Here is a 14,382-nt window from a genome sequence, read left to right as displayed (position 1 = left end):
GGTGCTCCAAGGGAGTTTCTTGTCTTCTTGGCACTTCAATATTTTTATACTAATTACTATAGTTGAACTAGACTTGTTCGAGCCATTCAACTGCAGTGTTCATGTTATAACTGGCGCTTGAAGTTATTTCCAGTTGTCAGGAAAATTAATATTGTTGCAACATGCTCATTTATGCTTGTTTCATCATTTAGCTTTGCAGTTACAGACTGATATTAGTCAAGGACCTGCTCACATCTATAGAGTGTCAAAAATTTCATCTTGTGTTCAGGAGTTTTTTTAAAATAAGTTTTACTTAATAATATTATATTTTCAAATTTTAAATCAGTTAAATTTTTACATTATTTTCTAGTAATTTCGCATAAAACAATGTTCTGTAGGAATTTATGTGAATGAAGAGTGTCGTAAAACAGTGTATGGAACCAAAAGAACTCACTAAAATTTGTAAATTTAATGTGAAAACAACTTATTTTTTATTTGTTAATTCAGATGTTGTCACTAATGTTTGTAAATGTCTTCAAAAAGAGTTAAAATTCCAAAATTCAGTCACCTGTATGGACAGCTCTGTTGTGACCCTTTGGGAACTCATAAAAAAAAACAGTTAAGAATAACTTAAGACAAATAACATTAGAGCAAGCTCTTAAAGAACACATTTTTCCAAATGTAATTTTAGTTCCTGGAAATTATCTTTCTGTAAACTATTTCAAAATTATTTTTTCTCGGCAGAACAAAAAACTATATGAATTCAAAAACCAAGAGCAATACATTGCTCCACATCACAATTTTGAACAATTTGATGCTGCTTGTAGCATTTTGGGTGTATCAACTCCATCAAAACTGAAAACATTCAGTATGGATCAAAGGCCATCAGCATTCAAATTTAAATAAATACGGTACCACAATAAATAAAACTTTCATTGCTACAAAAACGCTATTTCATTGAAGTACAATTTAATTTTTGCTACAATTTATTTTTTATTCCATAGTGTTTACAAAAATGAACCAATACAAAAATAAAAATGAATTCTTGAAAAATCATTTAGGCTACTTATTGAAATTTCAGTTTTGGTAAGTTTTGCTAAAATTTTTGTATCAAAATTGTATTTGGATACTGGTATTGGTTAAGTTATTAAATTAGATGTATCATTAATAATTAAAAAAAAAAAACATTTTAAAAATATTGAAAACATCAACTTCAACACAAGAAACTTTCTATTTGCCATAAACATCTACAAAAACAGTCCAACAATTGTGCAAAATTGAGATTTTTATCACCAGCCCCATCAGAGTTATTTGAAGCCAAAATTTTAATTAAAAAAATAATTAGTTTTCAGAAATTAATAAAAAATAAAATTTTAGGGGTAAGTATATCACCATTAATATTATTTATGGCAAAACTACTAACATATACCTACATAAAAAAAATTATTCAAACTGTATATGCCATCCCTGCCACTTGAAAAAAATTACCTGAAGTGAAATTTCACACAGTTTTTCATGTTCAATGTTATTTGTAATTTTCTCATAGAAAGAAAAGAGATAGGTAAATAAGTCACTAAACCAGTCCTTAACTTTGAGAAAATATGAATAAATCGCTTTTTGTTTCACCTTTCTAGGACCAGTAGTTTTTTAGATACGATTTTTTCCGTAAACCTTTACAATTACAGAAATGTGTGTGCACAGCAAAACAAAAATGGTTGCCACAGGTACTGTGCTTAAATAAAACATAAATAAAAAAATAGTGAAACAAGTGGGCAAGTTTCATTCTTTTTTGAATTTTTCAAGCAACCAGTTTATGTTTTTCTAGGACATTTCAAAAGGATTGACTTAGTTGCATTTCCTCTGCAAAAATTTCTATATCATGATCAATATTAAATCCTGGTCAGCATGGCATTTTTTCATACACTACAAAATTTGATTCCCATGTTCTATGCACAAGCTTCAAGCTTATGGGGTGTTGTATAATAATAAATAAATATTATTTAGGGATCAAACTTTAGTAAATGTTTAATCTTACAAAATTAATATTTTTGTAATCTGGTATGTATTTATCAGATATAAGATTAGAATCCAAAATCTTAGGTAAGATTATCTCTAACGGTAAATTATATTTTATTTATCACGATAAAAAATTCCATCATAAGAAATATGAATGCTACGTCAGTAAGATTAGAAAAAACCAATCACGTGAATTACCACAACAATTTAACAATTTATTTGATTGTAAAAGATTACAATTTGTAGAAGAATCTTTAAGGTGAGAAGCTAAATTTGGATAACATTTAGTAAAAGAAACTTTTTCTAGGTTTTCCCATACAAAACCTCGCACATTAAAGTCACTTAATAATAATAATAATTGAACTATGACTGCACTGTTAATGTGTGTAGTAAGTGAATTAAAGATACAATTTATCTTTAACCATTCATGGGGCTCATCATGTTCTTCCCAAGGCAGTGTGGTTGATCAACTGAGGCAGAACTTAGATTTCTGCTTATTGAACGATGAATTTTACATGTTTGTATCATCTTCATCAGGTACATTTTCGTGCATCGATCTGTCGTGTTCAGCATCCCTACTTCCTTGTCTTAACTGGCGTGTTTCCAAAAACATTTTGTAAGCGATCATAGACTTGTTGATAGTAAGGGTTTGTCTCAGTTAGCTACGCAGAAGGATGATTGGGAAAGCAGACTGGATCAGCTACAAAGCTTCAATTATCCAATACAACAAAAGTGGTGATGTGATCTACCAAATTTCCAATTTTTCACCCCTGATACTTGATAGTGCAAGTGAATATATCCCTCTAACATCTGGAAAATCAAGGCACCTGCTGTTCTGAAAAACAGAAATTGATAGAATGAAGAATGCAGAAGTGCATTAAGGGATCGTTGCAGTGCTTTGTGTCCTTTCAATCGGCCTATGATAAAATGCTTTGCGCCTACTGCAATGTGAAAGCTGTGTGCAATCGAGTGTTTCAGTGTGCTAAACAGAAATCATGGCTAAATTATGTCAGTACCATTTCTCAGACAATTGCATCATCTGTTGTTTGGAGAAAAGTACAGGCCATGTGCAGGTCAGGACAGTCACCACCTTCAATTGGACTGAAAAGCAACGGCATACTCGTTACCTTACCAATTGGTGTGGTGAACGTGCTTAGTTACTCTTTTAGGTCAGTTTCACTTATCATCATACTGTCCTGAGTTTATGAATTATAAGTTGCAGGTAAAAAGTGTGCCTTTTATTAGCGAAGAATTGCATAATGAATTAAAAGTTGCTTTTTCTTCTCATTACGGGAGGTGTGCCTTGAATATTTCCCATGATATTTCCACTGGAAATGCTATATGATATCGATCATATAGTTGCCTTGGAATCTGCTATTCAAAACACCTTTCTACTTTGCCAATGCCTGGTTGCTGTATTTTTTGATGTCCAAAAGAAGTATGTCACAGCTTGGAGGAGAGGAATTCTAAATACACTGTGTGAATGCAGTATTCTAGAAAATCTTGCATTTATCAGGGGTTTCATCCTGTCAGCCGTTTTGAGTAGTCGGCCCTTTTGAGTTTGAGTTGGAAAGACGATCTCAAAATTTCACACTAGAAAACTGAATGCTTCAGGGAATTGTCCTAAGTGTTACTTTATTTGCCGTAGCTATAAATATTAAAACTAACTAATTCTTTATTTGTTGATGATTTTTCAATTTACGTAGCATCTAGAACTTTGTAACTACTAGCGAGAGACTGCTCCAAAATAAAATAACCCATTTAGAATTGTGGTGTAAAATGACTGAATTTGCATTTTCTCCAGGGAATATGAAATAACATCTACTTTTAATTTTGAGGGAAGATACTGACCCTCAATTGTTTTTGCATGGTGAACCAGTTGAACTATACACAGTGGTTAGATTTTTAATAATGTTGTTTGATCAATGACTAATGTCTGTAACATTTTTAAAGGAACTGAAAGTAAAATTTTAAAAACGATAGACATGCAGAGAGAGTTTTATCTAATAATCGATGAGGAGCTGATTGAGTATGCATGTTGCACTTTTACTAAATTCTAGTCCATTCTTACATGGAGTACAACTGTGTAGCTTATTCATTCAGTTAGTCCACCATTCTTAGAATGGTAGCTAGATGTAGTTTATCATTCATTCATCCATCTTACTACAGGTGCATTTCATTCAAGCCCTGCTGAAAGTGGCAAAATGCCATTAGAATAGACAAAACCAAATGATCTGTACTTAGCTCATATTAAAGTGCAACAAAATCATCCAATTTTTTATGTAGTGTTCTCTAACGGATATGAATCAATATGAGGAACAGTCGAGATCTACTGCTGGTTTTATTTCATTTTTTGGGTTCTTAGTTTTTAATTTTTGATATTTATTTACATACTATATGATTATCCTTTCTGGCTGATGAAAACGACACTTCCTTGTGCACCTATGAGAAAAGAAAACTGAAAGGATTCAGAACACAGATTATTTTTCACTATAGTAACTCATTTCTTGATCCACTAAGGCATTTTAGAGAAACACAACTCACGGAACAAAACTTGCTGAATTGAAGGATGAACAGTTTAAAACTGACAATAGTAGATTCATGTAGTAATATACACAACCAGTAATGGTGCTAATCGAAGCAGTTTTTAAGGTAACACTCAAATAACAAATTCAAACTTGCTCAGTTTGGTTTGTAAGTTGCTCACCGTATGTGTGTTATTTGTTATTGTTCGTCTAGAAATAATCTCTGTTAGTATAGACTAACAAAGATTTGTTAGTCTGATAAACAAAAAGATTTGTTATGTGGTGTTATAAAAATAAATAAAAATTAATAATAACTATTATTTAGAATCAAACTTTCATTTGGTAAATGTTGAAGCTTACAAAATTTGTATTTTTAGAATCTGGTATGTATTTATCAGATAAAAGGGTAGAATTCAAAATCTTAGCTTAACTTATTTCCGAAGGTAAATGATATTTATCGTGATAAAAAATTTCTTCATAAGCAATATTAACACAAATGTCAGTAAGATTTAAAAAAACCAAATCAAGAGAATTATTGCTAGACTTTAACAAATTATTTGATTGTAAAAGATTTCAATCTATGGAAAAATCTGTAAGGGGAGTAGCAGCATTTTTAACATTAAATTAGGATAACGTTTAGGAAAAAACAATTTTCTAGGTTTTTCTATACAAAACCTGGCACAGTCATCTAGTAATAATAATAATTTAACCATGGCCGCACTGTTAATGCATGTGGTAAGTGAATTAAAGATACAATTTATCTTTATAATAAAAATTATAAACATATTTACTTTGTAGCATTCATTTTTTGTTTTCTGTTACAGCAAGTAGAATTATTACGACTGAAAGAGGAATCGTTTGATATTTTTAATGGTGATATTCCAAAAGACCCTCTAGCAATTGAAGAGACCAACTTAGTTAAATCAGAAGGTTTAAAAAATGAAAGTGAAGTGGTAAGGGTGTTATTTAAAAAATAGTTATTTATAGCTCTTAAGGAAATTTTTTATTAGTTATATTATTAGTTAACATCGTACTATGTTCCAAAATCCTGTTTACAGAAAACAATACATGAAATTAATTCTAATTTCATTTCTATCACTTAATTTTGTTAAACCTTTCAATAAAGAACATTTTTACACAAAATCATGATAATGAAGTTTCTATCAAAGATTTATGAGATAACAAAATTAGTCATCTCATTTCACAAAACTTGAGTGTGGTCTGCTGAAGCAATCAACACAAAAGAAGGCATCACACACTGAACACTTTGTTATCACCTCTTGACAGATTTGCTGAGCTTTCTTTATCTTTGCCTCTTCACTGATCAGCCTTGGTACTGATCCAGTCTTGTAGATCCAACTTGACTGACTTTAATTTTCAGATCATGGTCAGACATGTGTAGAAAATGAATCCTCTCTTCTGTTTTGTTACTGTTTCATCTCTGTATTGTTGAAATCATAACAGGGATGTTGTATCCCTGTTATCTTTCCATTTCAAGAATATATTTTTTTTATTCTTGAACATTCGGCTAACTACCTCACTTTTTTCAGTTTGGTGTCTTATTTGTTTTGGTTTTCCATTTTCATTAACCCTTAAGGTACCAATATGTGTATAACAATCAAGTAGCTGGGAACAATTGTGTACAAATTGTCACAATAAAATGTTCATCCAGCATCAAGTAATGGTCCAGCAAGCTCAGACACATAATTTTCTGCAACCCCTTTGCCTGAAACTGCTTCTTTTCCAGCATTTATCATGAGATTCCATGTGTGGCCATAATAGATAAGGCATAATTTGAAAAGTTTCACCCCGTACTGATGTCATTTGTTTGCAGTAACAAAAAACAAGCCCTACTGTGAAAGCAATTATTTTTAATTGATTCATATTTTTTGCTGGGGATTCATTGCATATTGAATGTTTGGGAGAAGCAAGTCGATGAGTTGTCGAACATTGTACGCTTCTTGGAGGTTGGTGTCTGTACCTTTGCTGTTATTTAATCATTAACTAACTGTGGAAAGGGATTGGGAAAAATAACTGGTTTTCACCAGAGGGTCCCCATAAAATATTACCTTATATCTAAATTATTAACTGCAGTGAAGATTAGATTTATTGTTTCTTTCCCTGTTACCATTGTGCTGTGCATTGTTGAAAACATTGGACCGTTGGAGGCACCAATAGTGCATACTTCAAAATACTCTGTTTCATCAGGAATTCAAGAAATCGGAGTATTGTTGCTATTACTTATATCAGCGGAATTACTAACAGAATCAGACAAATTCATAGTTCCATCATAACCTTTGCTTGGCCCACTCTCTATAAACTTTTTGATTTTTTGTTGTGTCATTTACAGCTGGTTTGTCAAATTTTGATCTGTATTCAGGATTTTTATCAAAATAGTTGCCAAAATCAGCATTATCACTAGAATCATTTAAAAATAAATTATCATTCAATATACAAATTGCATGGCAGTCTCTCGGGAGATGATTTTATTGCCAAACGTATGAAAAAATGTTCATAAAAACATAGGTCAGAAAACTGTTTACTTGTGAGATTTGCCTCGCAAAACATTTAGCTCTGCTTTCTACTCCCTTTGTGAAATTAAACTATACAAAAACTTCAGTGTATAATCGTTTTTGGTGCTTCCTTATGGTGTTTGATCTAAGAAATTGAATTAAAGTATTCCCAGACCTCTTTTTCACTTAGTTTTTAATAAGAGTGTGTTAAAAAAGAAACATTTTTATTAGAAAATATACTTTTTTTAAAATTTGGAATAACATAACTTTACCAAGAAACAAAGAAAAATTTCTTGTTAACTTGGCAGAGAATTTACTTCTGAGAAAATTTTTGTAAATATGTCTTAAATTTAAACACAAATCTGAAAAGTTCAACTTTAATTAGAAACAGAATGCACAATCTGGATTGGAAAAGTGATGTGATTTTAAACTGAACAATTTTCAGCAGTGTTTGGGCAAATAATGTAAATGAAAAAAAAGAAGAAAACATATCAATAACAGAAAAAAGAATAAAAAATATATTTCAAAAAATACCAACCACATACCTTTTGGTTTTTTCTAAAAATTATTAAACATCAAAACTCTTCTTACTTGATAAATTTGCAAATATTTCTTCAAAGCAGTACCTCAGTGTGGCTGTCATTCTGTTCAATGCATAGTTCAGCTCGGCAAATCCGTGCTAGTCAGGCACATCTAATATCATCATTATTATTCCCAATAGTAGCTCCTGCTTTTATCTCTAAGCACAGAGCTCAACTCTTTGAAGTAACTGAATATCAGCTACAATTGTAATGGACATAAACTATTTCATATCATTGGCAAATTAAAAAAAATGCAAATAACTTATTAAACTGTCATTTATAAGTAGTAGGAAAATTGGTGAACCAAAATGCATGCCGTGTCTTACTCCAGATTCAACATAAATAGGCTTAGAGATAAAATCATCGTTTTTAACACAGAGAATTCTGTTTGAGTGAAATTAATGTATCCAAGAGAATTTATTAAATCCACACGCAGCACGTTTTCTAATAAGTAATTTTATGTTAACTACATCAAACGCACAACGAAAATCTTTATAAATTGCATCAAGATAATAACTGTCATTTAGCACATCAACAATATCTTCCAAATATGCACTTAAGTTCATTTGTCTAATTTACTTTCCAAAAAAACCATGTTGTTCAGAACTATAAGTTACTGTATTCAAGGTCTAATTTTTTCTAACAAACTAACTTATCCAAGAGTTTAGCGAAAAAATTGCATTTGCTGATAGGACAATCATTATTGATATCTGAATGTCACAACTAGGAAAAACACCAGTATTTAAATAACGATTGAAGAGCTTAGTTAAAAGTGAAGCGATCATTATTGTTAAATCTAATTTCAGTCTAGGAAAAATCAGTGTAGATACTTCCAAATTTTTTAGCAAAAACTTCTACAATATCAACACCTTTATCAGCATACTTATTTTCAAAACTAATAAGAGATGGATAAGATCTACTGTTGTCATTTTTATTAGCAAATTTTAAAAAATCTTTGGGATCAGTATATAAAGATTCCTCAAGTTTAAGAATATAACTTAATAATAAATCTTTACGACTAAGAGTATTACGTACAATTTGTTCTTAAATAATTCATAATAAGTAGATCTACATTGTTTTTGAAGCTTATTAATAATTCTGGTTATAAGTTCACTAGAAAGTCACTTATTCTTTTATGTTTACTATTATTTATTAGTATTTTCACTAGAGAAAATTAATTTTTTTTTATAAGTACTTTTGGTACATATGTATTAATATATGGTTGCAATTCCTCAGCAAAAATTTCTATTATCATGATCAATATAAATCCCAGTCAGCATGGTATTTTTTCATACACTACAAAATCAATTTCCATGTTCCACACACAAGCTTCAGACTTATATGTTGATATATAAAAAATAAAATAATAATAAATAAATATTGTTTAGAATCAAACTCTCATTTAGTAAATGTTGAATCTTACAAAATTAATATTTTTGTAATCTGATATGTATTTATCACTTATAAGTAGAATTCAAAATTTTAGGTTAGATTATCTCTAAAATATTATCATATGAAATATGAATGCTGTCTGTAAAATTGGAAAACTAAATGAAGTGAATTACCGCAGCAGTTTATGAGTTTATTTGATTGTAAATGATTAGATTTTGTTGAAGAATCTGTAAGGTGAAGAGCTAAATTTGGATGAAACCTGGCACATTAAAGTCACTTAATAATGATAATAATTGAACTATGGCTGCACTGTTAATGTATCTGGTAAGTGAATTAGAGATAGTTTTCTCTTCATAATAAAAATGATGAATTATTAATCATAATTATAATAATTAATTTTTTTTTTAATTTTAATTAAAATATAATTATTTTTTATTTTAATTTAATAATTATTCATAACAAAATATCATAAATATACTTACTTTGTAGCATTCATTTTTTGTTTTTTGTTACAGCAGAAAGATTTAATGAGACTGAAGGAGGAACCGCTTGATATTAATAGTGATATTCCAAAAGATCCTGTAGCAATTGAAGATTGCTAAAGGAACTTAGTTAAATCAGAAAATGTAAAAGTTGAAAATGAAGAGGTAAGGATGTTAGATTTTTCATACAGGGAACACCAATTTTCCAGATTTAGCCCTCTAATTACTCCAGCCCATAGCTCAGTCCCATAAAGCAGTGTGGTGTACGTCACTCCCATAAGTAACCTTCTATGATGCAGGGTCGGTCTGCCACTGTTTGGGAGGAGGCGAGTAGTCAGTCTCGCAGTCCTGTCAGATTTTTTAGCCCCTCTATGGCTTGTATTCCAAATCTTAGCCTATCCACTGTTTTACTTTTCCGTCACTTATAATATCTGGCCCTTAAACGTTACAGATTTCCTTGTACACTTTTGGCGCAGAATTATCTTTTGCCATTAAGAATCAGGAATTGTAACGATCATTATAAACAGATTAATATAAACAACTAACATCAAAATGACTAGCTATTGCTGCTATCAGCTGAATATCGATTGAATTAACTAAGTACGCAAGCGCCATTTATTTAAATCACCTGTACAGGAGGCAAATTCAAAACTGACCTTACTTTGAAAATACGCCTTTTATATATAGACGCATTTTATTCAATGGGATATGCTGTCGATGGTAAATCTCAATTTGTTATAGAGATCTAGTTTACGTTTCTACAGGCGGCTTAAGAAAATTTGATGTTCCCTGTAGAAAGTTAGCGTATCATTTAAATAACATTAATACTAAGTATTTGGATTTTCTTTGAGATCGTTTTACAATAAACGCTTATGTTATCAATAAATTACTAAAATCAATTTTTACTTAAATAATTTCCCTCTAGTGATCTGACTACAGCGATCCTTTGGGCTTTGTAATTATATAATTGTTTTGAAGCAAAGGCTATTGTCATTCTCCTCTTACCAAATTCCACGTGAGCATATATACCTCTGGTTTAGATATCTTGATGGATACTGTTGTGGCTATGACAAAGGAGACATTATAAGCTAAGAAACTCTTATATGGTACTGAAGCCGAGTTTCTATAATTTTTTATAGAGGTTTATTTTTTCTGACTGCTGTTTAAATGTGTAACATAATAACGATCTAATATTCACTTATACCATGTAAAGAACTCAATGGGCAACTTATTTTTCACCTGCACAATATTCAATTGTAAATTGAATAAATGTGTCAACCGTACCTGTTTACGCCAATGTGTAAAGTAGCTTTAATTCAACTTATAAGAGAGTGTCCCATTGGTGAACTGTTTTCTCACCAATTTATTTCAAATAAAATTTTCTTTTATAGTAACAGTATTAAATCGTAGATGAAAATTTTAATTAAGAAGTTTTTGAAACACTGAAATTTATGCATTCCCTTCAACATAATATATAAATATAAGCTCAGCTGATTTTCATTTATGCCTTCTTTATTGTGCTTTATTTTTTGATTATTTTTTAAGATTTAGTAACTTTATATTATTTCATGTGTTTACATCTTAAATAATTAATAAAAACTTTTTATTGTTAAAAAAAACATTTGATTCATAATTTTACAAGTTGTTGTTAAGCGGCCATTGTGTGAACATCGGTTAGTGATGTGAACATTTCGTTTTGTTTCAAGTGTTAATATAAATATGCTTCTCTTTGTGTTAACATAAAATAATTATTCTGCGAGAACAGTAAGTAAAGAACTTAAGTGATGTAATTATTTAAAGATGAACCTTTTCTTTTATGAAATGTACATTACAGTTGTTACCATTGAACATAATTGGAAAAAATTGTCTATAATTCTGTACCTTACAGCATTATTTTCAGCTCTGTCATAGCTGTAAAAATATCTAAGATAATAGATTTAGAAAACTAGATTTAGTTAGAAAACTGAACATCTGAATGGATTTATGTGTATGTTTTGAATTAACTCTGCGAATATTTTTTGTTATGTTTAATACGTATGAATCTTTGTTTTATGGCAAAAAATCTTTTAAATATTATGTTTGTGATTTTTCTTCTTCATAATTTAGAATGTTCCATTAATATAAAAGGAATTTATGTAGCCATATATAAAATTCACAATTGTGAGACTACATTTTGCGTAACTGAATAGCAAGATATTAATGTTTTTCATTGTACAGTAATAGTCTGTTAAATAATAAGGTAATTTAATGATATACTTTGTGTATGTAAAAGAAATATTAAAGGTAACAAACAAATTTACCTATATTTTAAATTAAAGTGTTGTATATAAATATCGTACATGGAGATTTTGTGCAGTCTTAACAAAGTATTAAAATGTGATAATGTATTTATGCAGTTTTTATAAATATGGTTATATAATTTTGATTTTATTCTGTCAAAAAATAAAGTTTAATTCTTTTGGCAAAAACGAGCTGTGTCATTTTATTTTGTAATTTTTCCCAACAGTACCGTTCATAGAATTTTAGCATTATATCTTAAATTATTGTTCGATTGATAGATTAATGGTATTTCATTAAAGATTGAATGCACTAGTCAAGTTTTGTAATCATTAAAATAAAACTAAATAAACATAGTACAAAGTAAAAAACTTATGTAGAAAAAAATAATGTAAATTTTACAACATGACTAATGAAGTTCATCGATTTGATGCACAAAAGGATAGCATGTATATTCCCTAATCCTACTTTAGATGACAAATAAAGCTGTTAATTTTAAGCACGACTGAAAGCTGGAAATGGTAAAGAAACAAAAAAAAAACAGATATATTTAATCGCTGATTTTCCTGAGATAAAGAAAAATGGAAAGTACCTAGAAGATTCATGAAGAAATGGAAACAAATTCTCTGATAATCAGTTGTATGATTCTCTCATAAACAGTTGTAAATCACAACTGCTTTACCAAACAGTTTTCACTACAATTTTACAATTTCTAGTTCTCCATACAAAAAAAAAAGTAACTAAAAATGCATGTATATTAAATTAGTTTTAAAAATAACCACGCATTTATAAAAAAATTTTTTTTTTTTGTGAAAATTGAGTTTTGTACTTATATCAGAGTAATTTTTTTTTCATCTTTTATTTTGTATTTATAACTTTCGTCAACAAAGTAAAACTATTAAATACGAGTGTAAAAATAATGTGTCTTTATGGTTCTACTCTACAAAAAATTCTTTATATTTAATATCAATTAGAAGATATTACTGTCTTATGAGACAGGTACTGACATAGTCACAGCAGATTTCTTACTTGCACATATCTTGAATCGTATTATAAGCTGATTCCAAAATCACCAATTTGGGATTATTTTAAACCAGATTACAGTTTTTGTTTTAATTCCCACAATTAAATATGAAAATATTAAAGCAGCTTTAATTCAACTTATAAGAGAGTGTCTCATTATACTTTTTTTAAATAAATTGGTGAACCGTTGTAGATGAAAATTTTAATTATAATTAAGAAGTTTTTCAAATACTGAAATTTATGCATTCCATTCAACATACATATAAATATATGCTCAGCTGATTTTCATTTATGCTTCTGTATTGATTATTTTTTAAGATTTAACTCTGTATTATTTCATGTGTTTACATCTTAAATAGTAATAATAAGAACTTTTAATTATTAAAAAAAAGAAAAATATTTTGAGATTGTTGTATTGTTTTTTTCACATTCATAATTACACATGTTCATCTTTTCTCATTTCATTTAATTTTCTATGTATATGACACGATTATGTAAAAAACATTTTTGATACAATTTTTCTCGAGTTTGTATTAAGCAGCTATTGTGTATGTGATCATTTCATTTTGTGTTAAAGAATTGAACACCTGAATGGATTTATGTTTAACTCTGTGAATATTTTTTGTTACGTTTAATACTTATGAATCTTTGTTGTGTGAGCTCTACGAATATTCTTTGTCATGTTATAATCCGTATGAATCTTTGTAATATCTTTTGAAGTCATACATATGAATCTTTGTTGCATGTCAAAAATTATGTTTGTGATTTTTCTTCTTTATAATTTGGAATGTTCCATTGATCAAAGGAATTTATGTAGACATATATAAAATTCACGATTGTGAGATTACATTTTGTGCAAGTGTAAGATATTTTATTTTAATTAAGATTATAATGTTTTTCATTAATATCTTAGTGATATTAACAGTGATTGTCTGTTAAATAATAAGGTATTATTATTATATAATCCTTTAAATTAAGGATTGTTGTATATAAATTTCACACATGTAGATTTTGTGCAGTCTTAACAAAGTATTAAAATGTGATAATGTATTTATGCAGTTTTATAAATATGGTTGGTTATACAATTCTGATTTCATTCTGTCAAAAAATAAAGTCCAATTCTTTTGGCAAAAACGAGCTATGTGAAATTTTATTTTGTAACTTTTCCCAACAAATTAAACTCCATGTAACTTTTCATGTTGCTTGATAAAGTAGGTAAGTTTTTACAGATAAGCACTACCTTCATTGAGATCTAATCAGTGGAAAAATTTATCATTTAGTATTAATCATTTATAATAAACAATCGTTGTAACAGAAAGAATTACATGATTTATTTGAAAGTATCTTCCTCATTTAACAAATAAAATTAGTGAGTTTTAAATTAATTTTGTTCATATTTTAGCATAATATAATTTAATAAATATAATATATTTTTATATTTAATATAATACATTTTAATAAATGTAGGTTTCAACTCACCTACTTAATGATGCACAAGATTTGACACTTTCATGTGGCGATGACATAAATACTGCTTCAACTGTTTCTGCATATCCTAAATATTTTTTTTTTAAGTGTGTAACACATTTTCTGA

General features: G+C 29.0%; 1 protein-coding gene across 3 annotated transcripts in view; it reads left to right on the top strand.

Annotated features, from left to right (window-relative positions):
- LOC142328067 (uncharacterized) overlaps positions 1–14,382 on the top strand; it is an 86,946-nt gene that overhangs the window by 64,246 nt on the left and 8,318 nt on the right. Inside the window, exons 5-6 of one of the 3 annotated variants that reach the window (XR_012757182.1) lie at positions 5,345–5,473; positions 9,525–9,653. Coding sequence is in view for 1 of the 3 variants with exons in the window: in XM_075371537.1 (XP_075227652.1) it covers positions 5,345–5,473; positions 9,522–9,608 (216 nt within the window). In the remaining 2 variants the exon portion in view is untranslated. Of the gene's footprint in view, positions 1–5,344; positions 5,474–9,521; positions 11,960–14,382 lie in introns of those variants that run through there. The other 2 variants (XR_012757181.1, XM_075371537.1) reach the window with 2 other exon arrangements.

This window comes from Lycorma delicatula, chromosome 7 (assembly GCF_047948215.1).
Source record: "Lycorma delicatula isolate Av1 chromosome 7, ASM4794821v1, whole genome shotgun sequence".
NCBI lineage: Eukaryota > Metazoa > Arthropoda > Insecta > Hemiptera > Fulgoridae > Lycorma > Lycorma delicatula.
The sequence above is the reverse complement of the archived record's forward strand: the minus strand, read 5'-3'. Positions and strand labels throughout refer to the sequence as shown.